Genomic DNA, 15,803 nt, shown 5'->3' on the forward strand with positions numbered 1-15,803 from the left:
GATACCTGGATGTGTACATTCATGGGCCGATCTGTGTGAAAAAAACCTTACAACCTCCATCTAAAATCGGCTGACTAGCCTTGAATAAAGAGGACTTTGAAACCCTCCAGTCGTTGACGAGAATCCAACCCAGACCTCTCCAAAGGAGTTGCAGACTGCGATGTATAATGCCGACTAGGCTTTTACACAAAGGGCTTGAGGGAGGGGATATATCCCTTACTTCTAAAGGTATAATAATATTTTTAATTTTAGTATAATAGTTTTTATTTTCAATTTCAGATTTTCTTTATGTCTGTAAAACTAAACAATATATGAAAATATATTTTGTTCATATCACCATACTCCCAAGCATAAGCATCCCTGACTGGATTGTATATGGTTATGATTTTTTTTTTTTAGTTGTAATTCATAGTTACTGTAGTTCATTAAATTCTCAGCAGTTTTAGCTATTTCACAATAAAAATCGGAATATATTCTTTTATTTTTTAATTTCGTTGTTCATACATAATACAGTACTCTATTAGCTGTGTTCATCCATGAATCTGTTCTGAATACGTCAGTCATTATTCATGTCTTTTTTTTTTTTTTTTTTTATAAGAACAGAAAGTGTTGTTCCTTTCTGTATGATATGTTTAATTAATTAATTTTTCTTGTATTTTCTAGCTTAGGATACAGTTCGACGACAGTGCAACCTTCACTTTTGAATATCCATCCGAAGCATCGCTTATTGATGACTTTGGACTTCTTAATAGTCCTATTTCTCCTATTGATTTCATCGACGGCATTTCTCCTGTAGATTCTACTAACGATGCATACGGATTGCAGTCTTCCAATTTAAGGCCTTCTCACAATATTGGAAACACAAGTGAGTGATTTTGAACTTTATTCTAGATAACTTTTTTTATGTTAAAAATGGTATATGAAAATCGATTAAGATCACGGAACATCTCCACGAAGCTAATTTTCTTCTCCGAAGATAACCGAGGGACTGACTTTATTTTTAGTATCTTTAATGGCTAATGTATATAGCGTAAAAATCGGAAGTACCCTACTGTTCGCTTTCTGACCATGCCTGAATTAGATGACTGTATATATTGATTTATTGATACGCTGGTATTATTTAATTTATCATTTGTGATTTAACATATAGATAAAAGTAACTAATGTAAAGAAGTTCAGGTTTTAATTTTCACAGAGTGTGATTATCAGTGGACTTGAATGTAACATGAGGCTAATTGACAGTGGCTACTTTTGGAAAGAATTTGCTTTTTTTTTTTTTAGTATGCCGTCTCCCCTCCCCCGTGGACATCTAAGTTTTCATATGTAGCGCCTAGATCTTGACCAAATTTTCCGAAGCCTAGACGATTATCATATGCTTTGTAAAATTTACAACCTGCAGCATCTAAAAACTTGTAGCAATCTAATTTTATTTAATTCAAGTAGTTTTTCTTTGTTAAGCAAACATAATTCAATTTGCATGCAGTTACTGATTTCTCTATTCGATTTGCGCATATGGTGTGCTCCTGTTCTATAGATTTGAAAATAAATTAAACAAAGCTGTTTAATAAAAGGTAAAAAGATTAACTGCAGCCATTATCAAGCCACTGCAGGATGGAAGCCTTCTCAACAATTGATGTTGAGGGAAACAGACCATAATCTGCCACGCTGGTCCAGTGCGGGTTGGCAGATCGACAACCCCGGTTTACTCAATGAGCGTGTGGGCTGTCTCTCCTGACCACTCGGCTACGGATTTAATATGAAGGTCAAAAATAAGGTTCAGTTAACATTCAGTGGTTAGTTTATTTAATCAGTAAATTTCCATCCCGGTAACGTGTGTTTTAATTTGTATCTCTCATATCATTCGTTGAATTTTAGTAACAAAAGAATCATATATTTTTTTTTTTTTTTTTTTTTTACATCCTCCTATATGCATATTTGAACACGACGTACCTGAAGTAAATAAAAACACACAAGCGATTTTATCCGTTGCCCTGCTGGCACAACTGTCATGTATGTACTTCTAATATCCTAACTTACAATGCCAGTTATTTGCGCAGATGCACAATTACTTAATTTCGTATTTAAAAATTAATTCATTAAATTCCAGTTACTACACTGCTCGACAAAATTAACAGAATCGTAGAAAATGTGGTGTCACCCATGCAGCTTGCGATGAAGCGGAACAAAATTTGGTATGGTGGTGCACCGCAGAATAACGATGAAATGAGGAGACAGCGAGAAACTTCGGACAGGTATAAGGGACATTTATAGGGGTTGTATAAGAATGTAAATAATATGATTACATGACATCACTACGGCGTATCCAACGGCTAAACAAGCCTGGCAGGGAAGAAGCATGCCCTCTATAAGGGTGACTATAAGATTCTGTGGCAACAAATCCCATTCTTCCACCAGCTCAGACCTTAGCCCACCAAGTGACCGAGGAGTTGGCTGTCGGCGTGAAATGCGACGCCTATGCGACGTTTAAGTGTGTCATCGTGCTGACCACGGCAGTCGTGGGATATCTTCAGTTTCAAGATATTTCCACCACGTGAGCTATGTGCAGCGGCGTTGTCGTGCATGAAAAGAAAATCTAGGCTAACCGCACCCCTAAAAAGTCGAACGTAGGGTTCGAGGATCTGTTCTCGGTACCTCTGCGCAGTTACGGTGCCCCCTATAAAAAACATGAACAGGGGTGCGGCCGTTCATCATTATTTTGCCCCACACAAGAACACCGCCCCCATCGTAAGTGTCCCTTTCTCTGATGAAAGGGCGGTACCGCATTCCTCGGTGTCTGCTGATGAAATAACTTCTAGAATCAGTTTGTAGACTAAAACGGAACTCATCAGAGAACTGAGCTGTATCTCATTTGTCGGCTCCAAGTCACATGTTCATGGCACCAGTTTCGACGGGCTCTGCGATGGTTTCGGGTTAGTGTGTTAATTGGCTGACGGCACCAGGGGTTCTCCCATCTCCACTGGTTTCGGATTAATGAGATTATTTATTGTTAAATAATAATCTCATGAACCCGAAACCATCGTAGAACTCGTCGAAACCGGTTAATGAGATACAAACCACTGGCTTCCTTGCTTAGAATCCACTTGAATTGAGCATTCTTAACACAGTCCAGTTGGAAATGTTTTTACCTGTGGCCGCAGCAACCTCAAAAGAGACAGTTAATGTACATCACATCGTAGGGTTCCGTCTTGCTGTTAGAGCCAGATAACTGTCTATTCTAGTTGACGTAGCCCTCGACTGACCTCGGTCATCTCCTCTTGTAGTGGTTCCTGTTTCCTGAAACTGCTTCCGTAGCTCAGAGACTGCGTGACATATTAAGCCAACGTGCCACATGCAACTGCCCGGCACCTCAAAGTATCATATAAGCGACGATGACTTGCAATCTTGAGTACTGGAGATGTGACTATCCCACTGAGCAAGCCAAAAAACAGGAATGAAATGATGTGGTCACAACCCGTGTTTTTATAGGAATGAATAATTTGCATAATGTGCGGCTCTGTAAGGTGTTATAATGATTTCTCTTCTCGGAATTTGCATGCCAGTACTGTATGCTTATTATATTAAATATTCGCCTTCGGCAACACTGTTCACAATAAAATATTCATGAAAAACATTTTGTTCTGTTAATTTTGTCGAGCAGTGTACCATAAATTCGAATCCTGGTTGAAACTTGTCGAATGATATATGATTTATTTGTCTTTGTAGAGGCAAAAGCCGTGAACAAACATATTTAAGAATGGTTTTGATAATGCATATATATATATATATATATATATATATATATAACAGATTATGGGACTATCATATGAAAAAAAAGTAATAATAAATAATGAATAAAATGAGAGTTAGACATTCTGAGAGAGAAATGTGTGTACTGCAATAACGGGAAAATCTATAGGTAGATTCAGTAATTGTTTCAGATATTCATTTTTAGTTTGTAGCATTTAAATGATTGCTTTTGTCTTTCTTGTGGTAATGAGCTGTGAAGGTGTGTTTGCCTATAAGTTTTGACGCCAAAACGCTCTTTTTGGCTTGTTTAGGATGTGTATTATTCTCCCTCCAAACTTTATTGATGTTTTGCATTCCATAAACTTTTGCCCACCTGATTCAGATTTTGTCCGATGCAGTTAGTGCCAAGCTATATTCAGAATTACATTGCATACTTGGTTTATTTACACACAATATGGGACTTTTATATTTGATCTAGAAAAGTCACTAGTTGGATGGCACTACTTGTATTGAAAGAAATATCCTCTTGTTTATTTTTTAGGATTGTGTGTGTGTGTAAATGCTTAGCATTCTTAAATAAAAAAATAAAAAAAAAGCCTCGTTTTAGGATTTGGCCCTCTTGCCATTGAAGAAAAATCGTCTTCTGCTGATGATGGAACTTGAAAGGATTTTAATTATAAGTGGAGTAAACGGATTTTTTAAACAGAGTTGATCCACCCAGTATACGGGTGGATGTGCTTGTTTGCATAGCTATTTGCGTAGCCTGTAGACAGGCTTCGCCCGATATTAACAGTTGCTACAGCGGACGATCAATATACACCCTTTTAGTTAAATTTTTGACAAAGGTCCAAATACGGATTTATATATAATATATCGTAGCCCTCAGTATTTATTATTGTAGAAAGGAGTTCAAATACCATGTCTAATCGTTTTCTTTAGCGTGTTACGCAACTTGCATTGGGAAGTTTTAAATCCTGAATCTTGAATGTTGTTCCATTTATTATAAAAGATGATGACCCTGACTTTGTCGGATCGCTAAATTGTTCTTGGCACTGTTGCTAAGGTGTCCGGTATCAAAGATGTTCCATATCCCCCCCCCCTCCCACTTTTCAACACATGAAGAACCTGATCCCGAATTTTTAGTTGACATAATGGTGTTAATGTGCGACGCGCATACTTTACGCCCACGTGACTTTAAAATTACCTTGCCTCCCTCCACCTGTTTTGAGTATAGCTTCCCTGACACACCCTGTAAAGTGACTGACGAAATTATCGGGACGGTCCTCCACTTTTATCATAAGATACACACACTCAAGAGATAAACTATGAATCAGTCATAATATGCATATCATTTTAGTCAGAAAAGTTAACACATCGCGAACAGCTCTAGAAATTAGCCAGTCGTCTTTCTGCTTCCTTTTGTAATGCGATGAATTATAAAAAGCCAATGCATTGTAATATGACCTTTTTAGCATTTCACTGATCTTCTTATTATCCAATTTGGGGGGGGGGGAAATAAATTTTCCCAGATAATTCCCAAAATTTTTTTTTTTTTTCAAGTTTAAGAGAAAATTCTTAAACTTGAAAAAATATTTACATACATACTTTTCATATAAAGGTATACTACAGCATGAGAATGTTTGACATGAAATTTAATACGTGTGTATTATTTTTTGAATAAGGAATAATAATGAGTTCGCTTTTCCTCATGGTTTCACCCTCCTTCGAATGATATTTAAATTTCTAAGTATCATTTTGTCAGCGAGAATGGCATCACCTTGTTAATCCATCTAGTCGAGTAGAGACTCAATAAATATGAGCCGAAGTTCTTTCAGTAGAACAGTCCTTTTACGTTTTAATATAACAGCCGGACGCGTATCCAATAATAATAATAAAAGTTGGAAAAGAATATCAAAAATAAACGTACAGTAATAAAACTGAAGGATTACTGAACAAATGACCTTAGTAAGCATAAAGCCAAAGGTGTAAATGTTGTTTCTAGAAAAATTCACGGTCTTGTCTGTGACGTTACAAAATGGAAATAAATATAGTACCTTTACGGATTCAACGTATTTTTTTTTTTTGGTCCGATTTTTACCTTGTGTAATCGAGGAAGTATTGCTAGGTGCCGCAAATTGACTTTGTTCCATTGGTGTTACTTTTCATATTTTCTGGGTTTTTTTTTTTTTTTTTAAACTAATATCAAATAAAATATTTCGGTATTATGTTTATATAAGAGTAAATTATTCTTATAATTGTTGTTATATTTATAATATTCGAATTATTGAAAAATGTTTGCAAGAGTTCACCTTTAAGCTTTATCGTAGAAATCAAACGTGTACTGTACTTAGTAATAATGGGTGTACCCACTTCACAGAACTTCTTTGTATCGCGGTAATGACCTGTGAATCGGTGCCTGCCGTCTTCCCAAGATGGGTTAAATTTATGTATAAAGATCTCTCTCTTGTGTAGCTTAGTTTTCGGGGACTGCGACCATTGGGTCGCCAAAGAGCCTACTGAAACTGCAGATATGCATTCAATTTTTTTAGGGAAAAAAAATAAATAAATAAAAAGAATTCAAAGAAACAAAATTACGGAATATTTATTAATTAAGTGAAATCTGCCTTACATAATTCCAGGTTAAAGTTTGGTAGTTGACATGATATTAACAAAATATTTGGCAAAATAAATACATTATAATAATATGCCAACAGTGATGTTAATTACCAACTTGCAATTCAGAAACGACAATGTTCTATTATAAAAACTACAGTAGAATCGTCAAACTGCATAATATAATTTCTTTAATTGAAAAAAAAAAAAAAGTGGTTTATTATATTTTTACATATTCTGATTGATGTGCAGTAATCTAATTGGCAGCGTTATCAGTTTGACAATTCTAATTAACAGATCTGGCTGTTTTCTTGCCTAATTGCAGCTTTCATTTATGTGGAATTTATGATTACCCTAGTTGCAAAATTCAACTGCCGGGTTCGTTACTGATTATTTATTATTTTATTTTATTTTATTTTATTTATTTATTTTTTTTTTTTTTTTGCGCTGATAATGGAGGCAGATCCTCTCTTATAATCATAGGCCATTATATTTATTTTTCGAGTATTTAGAAGGTTATTAATGTTCATTTGCCAGGGTTAAAGCCTTCTGAGTGTCAGCGTAGAACTACTTTTCGGAAAACTTGGTCAATACGGAGTGTTTGGATCTACAATGCTTTTTAAGAAACTGATTTCTTATAATTTAAAATAACTTGGAGCTTTCCTCTTTGCTGCGCTGCGCTGCGCTGTGATATGGGCGTTCCTCGGGGATCAGCTTTAGTCTATTGCTGTTTACAATCTCTGTTAATGATATTGTTAGTTTTAAGTGAAAACTGTAGTGACCACTAGTTGTTGTACAAGTAATAATAACAAAAAAATTAAAATAACTACCCTATTACTTCTGGAATACCCTGTTTAGATGATTAGTGTAAATTAATAGCCTTACCTTGGGCTCCCTAACAGCTCCCTAACAGCCCAAGGTAAGGCTATTAATTTACACTAATCATCTAAACAGGGTATTCCAGAAGTAATAGGGTAGTTATTTTAATTTTTTTGTTATTATTACTTGTACAACAACTAGTGGTCACTACAGTTTTTACTTAAAACTTAGACACAAAACAAACAATTTATTACAACAGTTGTTCAAAGTGCTGTTCATTCACTTCAGTACATTTTTCAACTTTATTTCTCATAGTAGCACACCTTCCAACAAAACTGTTCACTAATATCTTTGCAGACATCAACAATTTGCTGGATATTCCTGCGTTTCTGAGCGTAAACTGCTTTTTTAGAACCGCAGAGGAAGAAATCCGGAGTAGTAAAACCTGTCGATGGCGCAGTGTAATTAATTGATCCATGTTGTGCAATCCACTACTGAGGAAATGTTCATCTAGCCAGTTGCGCTCTATGGCACTGTAATGGGGTGGAGCTCCATCATGCTGGTACCACATTTCGTCCAAAATAGGCCGGTTAGCTACAGCTAGAAAAAATTCGTTGTTTACATGGCCACATAACGCCTGTCGTGGTCTGTTAAAAAAGAACGAACCCACGAGACCTGCAGCACAAATCCCAATTCAAACGGTGACACCTGGGGTATTGACATTCTTTGTAATTTGAACGTGCGGATTTTCACTTGACTAATAAACACTATTGTGCCGATTGACATGACCATTCAAAGTTTGCCGACATTTTCTTCTAAAAGTTTAGCAAAACTTCACGCGCAGAACTTGATTATCCTCAGTCATAGTGTGAAGCAAATGTGAATGATATTGTTTCAAGTTGAGCTCGGGAGGTATCCTCTGAATGGATGGTCTTGAAGTGTTAAGTTCTTGTTGAGCTCGCCTGATAGACTTTTTTGGGCTTTGGAGGAAAGAAGCTTCAACAACCCGCTTGTATTCTTCTGTGCAGATGGACCTTGATCTTCCAGATCTTGCCAGTTAATCATTAACTGAACCCGTGGCTTCAAAGCGCTTGATGACGTTAACCGCCATGTCTCGTTTTGTCACCAGGTCAAACTACTCTAAAAAAACGGTGGCAAGTCTCAGTTTTGATTTCCGTTTTATAAAATGCCTTCACGATAAAGACACGTTCTGTATTTGTGTATCGTTGGTAATTAACATGCTCCGTAGTTTTAAAATCAAATATCAATTAATTGTCACAATAAAAAATAATTTGTAATAAAAAATTTTAAAAATTATTTTAAAATAACTGCCCTATTACTTCTGGGAAACGGACCGGTTTTATCCACTCCATTGTTTTGGGATCGTGTTGAATGTGTTAACACTGGCTTTTTATCGGCCCGATATCTGGTTATGTCTGATGTGACCATCGTGATAAAAAGGTGCTTCATCGCTAAACAGTGTCGAACGACATTCATTTTCCTGAAACCATTCGCAGATTGATACCTTATTGCCCATATCATCACCAAAGTTCTTACAAGGTGAATCGCATAGATAGAATTTTACTTGTTTAGCCGCCCACGACACTACTGCTAGTTCCACATTGATAATGTTTTTATGGACTCCATTTCACTGGGTACATTTTGTCCAATCCCAGCTATTGCGTTTTTTTGCTCAACCACTAAGGGTTCAGTCCTGGACACTTCTATCGGAGCGGTCGCCTCACGTGGTGATGTTGCTATGATTGATGTGCTTTTTCAGATGCAGCAGATCTACGAGGTGCCTGAACCTCTTTGATTGTAAATATTATGGCAACTGTTTCCTACATAGTGTTTACTTCCATGTTGTTTTTAATACGCATTTTAAATGGACTACAATAGCGCCACTATGAGGATAAATTTAAGGCTATTCTATACATCCTCTTTGTAAAAACAGTAGCATGTTCTATTTTTAAGCAGGCAAAAATAATTTGGTTTGATTTGATAGTAAGAATTTCAACAATAGTAAATTAAAAGCCACGTATTATTATTGGCATCTGCCTTAAAAGAAAAGTTTTCTCCGTTGAAAACTGTACCGTTGAACCGGTACAGTTTTCGTGGTATCAAGAACTTTGGCCTTGAATCGTTCATAATGGAGCAGTTCATATTGATGACTTAGACGCATGCTATAGCGGAACAACACGTGCGAGAGTAAAGTTATCAACTACTATTAAAGCTGTTTACCATGGATGGCCAAACTTTGTTAGGATCCTCATATCATAACCTGCGAGGTTCGAGAATAACAATCAGATGCGATCTGATTAATCAAAATTAATAATTTCAATATATATTTTTATTTTGCATTCATATATTAATCTTATTTTTTATTTTTAATTAACGAAATTATAATCGAACTGCTTGCTGATAGAGACTGTGTTTGCATCTTGATCAGGCGCCTCCGTAGACAGGTGGGCAGGAGCAGCAGTGCGTAGTACACGCTTCTTGATTATACCGGGGTTCGAGCCCTTGACCACCAAATACGGAGGATGTGGAAAGGTCAGGGAATGACCACCGCATATCCCCGGAGCAATATGGCCTTAGTTCCTAATGCTCCTAAAAACCAAATAACAAACAACAAAACAAACAGCATCTTGATCGTGACGACTTGAAATCCTGTTCCTAGTTTGAGCATAGTACGAATTGGCTCTAATAGATGTTGGCTTGTTAACTGAGCACGGTGTTTCGATTTTAGGAATTTCATTGTCGAGTAGAGCGATTCACACCAGTACATTGTACCGAAAATTGAAATCAGTCAACAACGATTCTGGAATAAGCTCACAGAATTCAATTGCATTTTGTGTTGCTCGTAATTCCATTTCTCCAGCAGATGTTTCAGGAAGCAAGGTTTTGGAAATTGGAAAACTGGTACAGATTACATCAATTTCGAATGAGAGAATACAAGATTTGAACTTCTTTAAATCGTCCAAAAGTTATATATATATAATCAGGTTTATTATTTATTTTATTTTGTTATTTTTATTTTTATTTTTTTTTTTTAGATGATGAAAATCGTCTGAGCGAGCTCAAAAATAATGTTATCCTTTCCCTTTAGTTAGAAATTTTCCTTTTCTTTAAGGAAATTGGCGGTAGATTAGAATAATTCAACAAACCGGCTTAAGACATTGTAGGTTGATTGCCAACTCGCAAGACAGTAAAATGACATGTCATTAGTTTTTAATATTCAGTTCTTCAAGGAAATTTTTAAATTGGCAATAGTTCTTTGCATTTCTGCTAATACAATTGACAATTTGTGGAACTGTTTTTATAATATTATCATATTCGAAATGTTTAGCTACGAGATGTTCATGGTAAATGATGCAATGAACAGGCAGAAACTCCGGAATTCTTGGATCTCTTTTTAAGAGACTAACAAGACCTACATTTTCACCTAAATTGCCTAATATTTTACCTAACACCTGATGGAGCACTTAACAGATGCTCCATCAGTTGCCGCACTTAAAAGATTTTTAGAGGTATAGCGGCATTTACCAATATCGTATCAAGTTCTTTCTTGATATCGACACCTCGAGTTGCATCTGTTTTTTTCGTCAAGAGCTAAACTGATTGCTATACAGGTTTTTAAATTTTTGCTACCCAACATGATTTTTACCTCCAGCAAATCAATGGTTGTTTCTGGTCAAGTTTTATGTATAGAATTTAAAATCAATCATAAAAATTTCCTATCACGTCTCAGTTTTAAGATGAAAATACAAATACTGGATTCTGTACAAAGATATCATTATTGTTTGAAATACAATTTGTAAACTTATTAACTTTTGGTTGGTTTTGTTTATTGGGCTAAAAGTTAAGCAAGTACATCATTACTGTTCTTGCAATATAGTATATTTTCATTTTGATGCACTTTTCCAGACACGTCAGTATTTTTATTAATTTTGTTACACGAATTACTTCTTACCCTATGATAAACTACGCTACAAGAATTTACCGATTGCTTTTACGGTTTTTAGGTTAATGCATTGTTAAAATGGAGAAGACAAAGCACAGAACTTGCGTCAATCACTCAAACAACTTCTGCTAACCCCAAAAACTCAGGAAGAAAATATACAATGTCACAAAAGTTGCATATTCATTGTACTTCGGCTGCAAGATTGGTGACCAAGAAAAAAATTGGGCTCCACTTAACTGTTTGTTTTGCCGACCGGGCTAGCCAGGTGGGTAAAGTGCCTGCCTGGCAACCCAAAGGTCGCGGGTTCGAATCCCGCCTCGGGTTTGGATCAAAGTACTGCAAAAACCTTGGGAGGTGCATTATGGCCACAGAAGCCGGTGCGCCAACAACTACAAAAAAAAAAAAAAAAAAAAAAAATCTGTTGTATTACTTGTACAATGAACTTAAGGCTGTGGTTATATGGCAAGCTGAGAGCATTACCTTTTGCTGTCCCTATGGTGTGGCGCGAGCCCAAGAATCATTTCGACGACTGCTATTTCTGCATGACAAAAATAAAAGGTATTTCCAAAAAGAGCAAGCACTGCATCAAATACCCCATCAGCAATTAGGCCAATGCCACACGATAAAGAACTGCCAGTACCTGTGCCATCAAAATCTTGGGGTATTGGAAGTAGTGATGAAGCTACAGAAGAAATCGTTTTAGCAGATGGCGCGGAACCATGTACTTCACATGATTTGGACTACGAGCCAGAAAAAGAAAAGGCCCCACACGACATTGAACATGAAGAATTAAGTGACTTGATTAGAGACTTGGGCTTACCCAAAGAGAAGGCTGAATTACTCGGATCCAGACAACAGTGGAACTTACTCGCAAAGGTACAAACATTACAAAACACAGTAAGCAAAATGAAGAGTTTCAAGATATTTTGCAATGGAAAACATGTCTGCAAAAACGTCGTTGGTCTTATGCACGAACTGAACATTGATCACAATATCTTTGAATGGTGTTTGTTCATTGATCCGTCAAAGCTAAGTTTGAAAGCAGTATTGCTTCATAATGGAAATACTTTACCATCAATTCCTATTGTTCATGTTGTTTTTGGCCTGAAAGAAACACGATAGTATATCCCAGATTCTTGCTGCTCTACGTTACAATGACTATGGTTGGAATATTTCTGGTGATCTCAAAGTGATTGGACTGCTTGTTGGGTTGAAAAGTGATTTCACTAAATACTGTTGTTTCCTGCGTTTGTGGGATAGTCGTGCAACCGCCGAACACTGCGTCGTACAACACTGCGATAATAGAGATGAATATATTCCCGGCAAAAGCAATGTAAAGTATGTTCCATTGGTTGATGCACAAAAGGTTTTTCTTCCTCCTTTACACTTCAAGCTTGGACTGATTAAGGATTTCACTAAGGCACTGGATAAAGAAAGCAGAGGATTCGCATATTTACTGAAAATGTTTCCAAATTTATGTCATGCAAAGCTGAAGGAAGGAATTTTCATAGGTCCTCAAATAAGAAAGCTCCTAAAAGATGAAGAATTTCAAAGAAACCTGAATGACGTTGAACTGGCTGCATGGAGATCTTTCAGGGCTGTGGGTACATGGATACCTCTGAAAGAGAAAAGAAGAGAACTATGAGCAACTGGTGACAAACTTGCTGAAATGTTACAAGAACATGGGGTGCCGAATGTCATTGAAAATGCATTTCTTTCATTCTCATCTGGATTCCTTTCCTAAAAACTTAGATGTCAGTGTTGAACAAGGAAAGCGCTTCCACCAGGACGTATCTGCAATGGAAAAACGATACCAAGGTCGCTGGGCCTCTGCTATGATGGGAGATTACTGTTGGTTCCTTAAACGGTAAAGCAATCTGGAGTATAAAAGGAAATCATTGAGTGGGAAACATGTCTAAGTAACGTATATTGTGTGTAATAATTACAACCATGTATGCTGATATTGTATAAAAACAAGGAATTTAAAAAATGCCTATATCTTTTGATGTAGACGTGACAGAAGTAAAAGACTGATATTTTCATAATCAGGACATTACTTTTGTAAAGCATAACCAACTTTCGTTCCAGAGGTATGACGGAAAAAAATTGTTGAGTATTTTTAAATTCATCTCAAAATCCTTTCTGATTTCAGAAATACGTCGCTCTGTGTGACTTGAAATCGGAATTTGTCTTATTAATTGAAGTTCTGACATGCTTACAAGTTAGTGCAAATGCATCAGATCAGCTAACTGCTAAATAGCTAAGATTGGCATCATTATGTATATCTCATATTGTGAATACCTTCACAACGAGTTTCCATTGCACTACCTCGAATAAGTAACTCTTCACCATAGGAAAAGACTATTGTTACTTATTCTCAGCGGATGCCACCACCCAGACGATACCGTTTCGGAGCTGATTGGGGACCGAAGAGGAGCCAGTCAGCTCCGAAACGGCCGTCTGGGTGGTGGCATCCGCTGAGAATAAGTAACAATAGTCTTCTGCTATGGTGAAGAGTTACTTATTCGAGGTAGTGCAATGTCATGGCAACTCGTGAAGGTATTCACAGTATGAGATATACATAATGTGATACCAATCTTATAACTACAGTAGACTCTCGATTTTCCGGGATAGATGGTTAAAAACAAATCCCGGATAATCGATTTCCCCGTTAATCCAAAAATACAGAAGTCCCCGACATACGTAAGAGATACGTTCCAGGACTTCTTACTTCGTCGAGTTTTCCGTAACTCGGGAATGACTAAAACATATTGTTACTATATTATTATTGACAAATCTGAATTCCGCGCGATACTTGTTAATGTTTGGCCATTTTGATATATCCTTATTATAATGATTCCTTAGAGATTTAACAGATGCACCGTTTTCAAACTCTTGAATTATTTCAAGTTTTTGTTTAACTGAAAACGCAACTCTTTTGCGTTTACCCATCATTTTCGCGATTTCTAAACAAAAAAAAAAAAAAAAAAAAAAAAAAAAAAATTTTTTTTTTTGCTATGAAAAAAATTCCGACATCCCTGATGTAAATAACAAAACAAAATTTGGCCTTTTGTGCTGCAATGGACGGAATACAACAATCGACGCGACGCACTAAATCAAACTAAAACATTTGGTCTCTCTTTTTTTATTTTTTATTTTTTATTTTTTTTTGAGCGGCGGGTGTATAGACAGCGGGGATTGCAAGATAATAGGTACACTAATCTCCCAATGACGACTTATAATTCCGCTTGTCGTTTATTTACGACTTGTAAAATATCTGTTTATACCTATTCCAGTTATTACTTGAATTTTTTGATTTCTGGTTGGGGTTTTTTTTTTTTTTTTTAAATTTCGAGTCTTGAAGTGTCCTGGTTAATCTGCTTCCCGGTTAATCGAGAGTATGCTGTATTTAGTAATTAGCTGCGAGCAGATCTGGTGCATTTGCACTAACTTGTAAGCATGTTACTCACTACGCAACTTGAAGCCTTTTTCCCTAAAATGCGACGTAATTGAAGTTTTTACTTATTTGGAACAAAAATTTTAAATTCCGCTATCATCATCAGCCATTTTCAGCCACTGCAGGATGAAGGCCGCTCCAGGGACTTTCCACTTCCTTTGGTTTTGTACAATGGCCATCCATTTACTACCCACAAACTCATGAATTTCATCTATCCATCTCCGCCGTTGTCTTCCAGGTTTTCTTCTAGCTCCTCTTGGGTACCATTCTGTTATTTTCTTAGTCCATCTGTCATCGTGTCTTCGAGCTATGTGTCCTGCCCAAGACCATTTTAGTTCTTTAGTTTTGATAAAAATGTCCTTTACTTGAGTTTGCTGCCTAATCCATGTGTTTCTCTTCTTATCTAACAGTCTGATTCCCAATATAATTCGTTCCATTCTTCGCTGTATAGTTCTCAACTTCTCTTCCATTCTTTTGGTGAGTGCCCAAGTTTCACTTCCATAAGTCATGGTGGGGAGTATACATTGGTTCATTATTTTACGTTTCAGACAAACTGGGATATTGCTCTTTAGTATGTGACTATATTTCCTAAATGCTATCCATCCAAAATTTATTCTTCTCTTGACTTCCAGCCATTTATCATTATTACAGCTAATAACTTGTCCCAGATAAGTATGGCTCCACCTTTTCAATTACTACTCCTTCGATCACAATGTCCCTTTCTGTGGCATACGTGTTCATCATTACTTTTGTTTTAGCCACGTTCATCTTTAGTCCAAAATCCTTACTAACTGTGTATAACTGATTAAGATTTTCCTCTAATTCTTTGGGATCTTGGCTTATGACCACGATGTCATTCCACTATAGTCTTAACGAATTCTTCAATGGAATGGACGTTTAGCAGAATATAACAAAAGCAGCCTCGGTGGCGATATTAGCGTTCTTGCTAAAAGGTGACAACACTGGCTGCTGATTATTTAGACCAGATTTCAAAATATCAAACTTGTTTGTCTAATCCTGAATTACAGGATATTGAGTCGAAAACTGCACGGTTTTCTTATTGGCGTTACTTTATAATGAGTGAGCGATACATTGCAGATAAGACAAAAATGTTTTGCACATTTATCTATGAATGCGAAACTCGTCCCATTCTGACTTAAAACTTCTGTTTTCTTCGTATCATCTTTTCTTGTTATCTGGCAT

The 15,803-nt window shown here is 36.4% G+C and overlaps 1 protein-coding gene across 2 annotated transcripts in view; it reads left to right on the forward strand.

Moving 5' to 3' along the window:
• LOC150087345 (uncharacterized) overlaps nt 1-15,803 on the forward strand; it is a 184,697-nt gene that overhangs the window by 110,416 nt on the left and 58,478 nt on the right. For both annotated transcript variants that reach the window (XM_090371145.1, XM_090371146.1), the window contains exon 2: nt 664-865. In XM_090371145.1, the coding sequence (XP_090227271.1) occupies nt 664-865 (202 nt within the window). The remainder of the gene's footprint in view (nt 1-663; nt 866-15,803) is intronic.

Source organism: Mastigoproctus giganteus, chromosome 4 (assembly GCF_048544385.1).
Source record: "Mastigoproctus giganteus isolate SK-2022 chromosome 4, ASM4854438v1, whole genome shotgun sequence".
NCBI classification, from domain to species: domain Eukaryota; kingdom Metazoa; phylum Arthropoda; class Arachnida; order Uropygi; family Thelyphonidae; genus Mastigoproctus; species Mastigoproctus giganteus.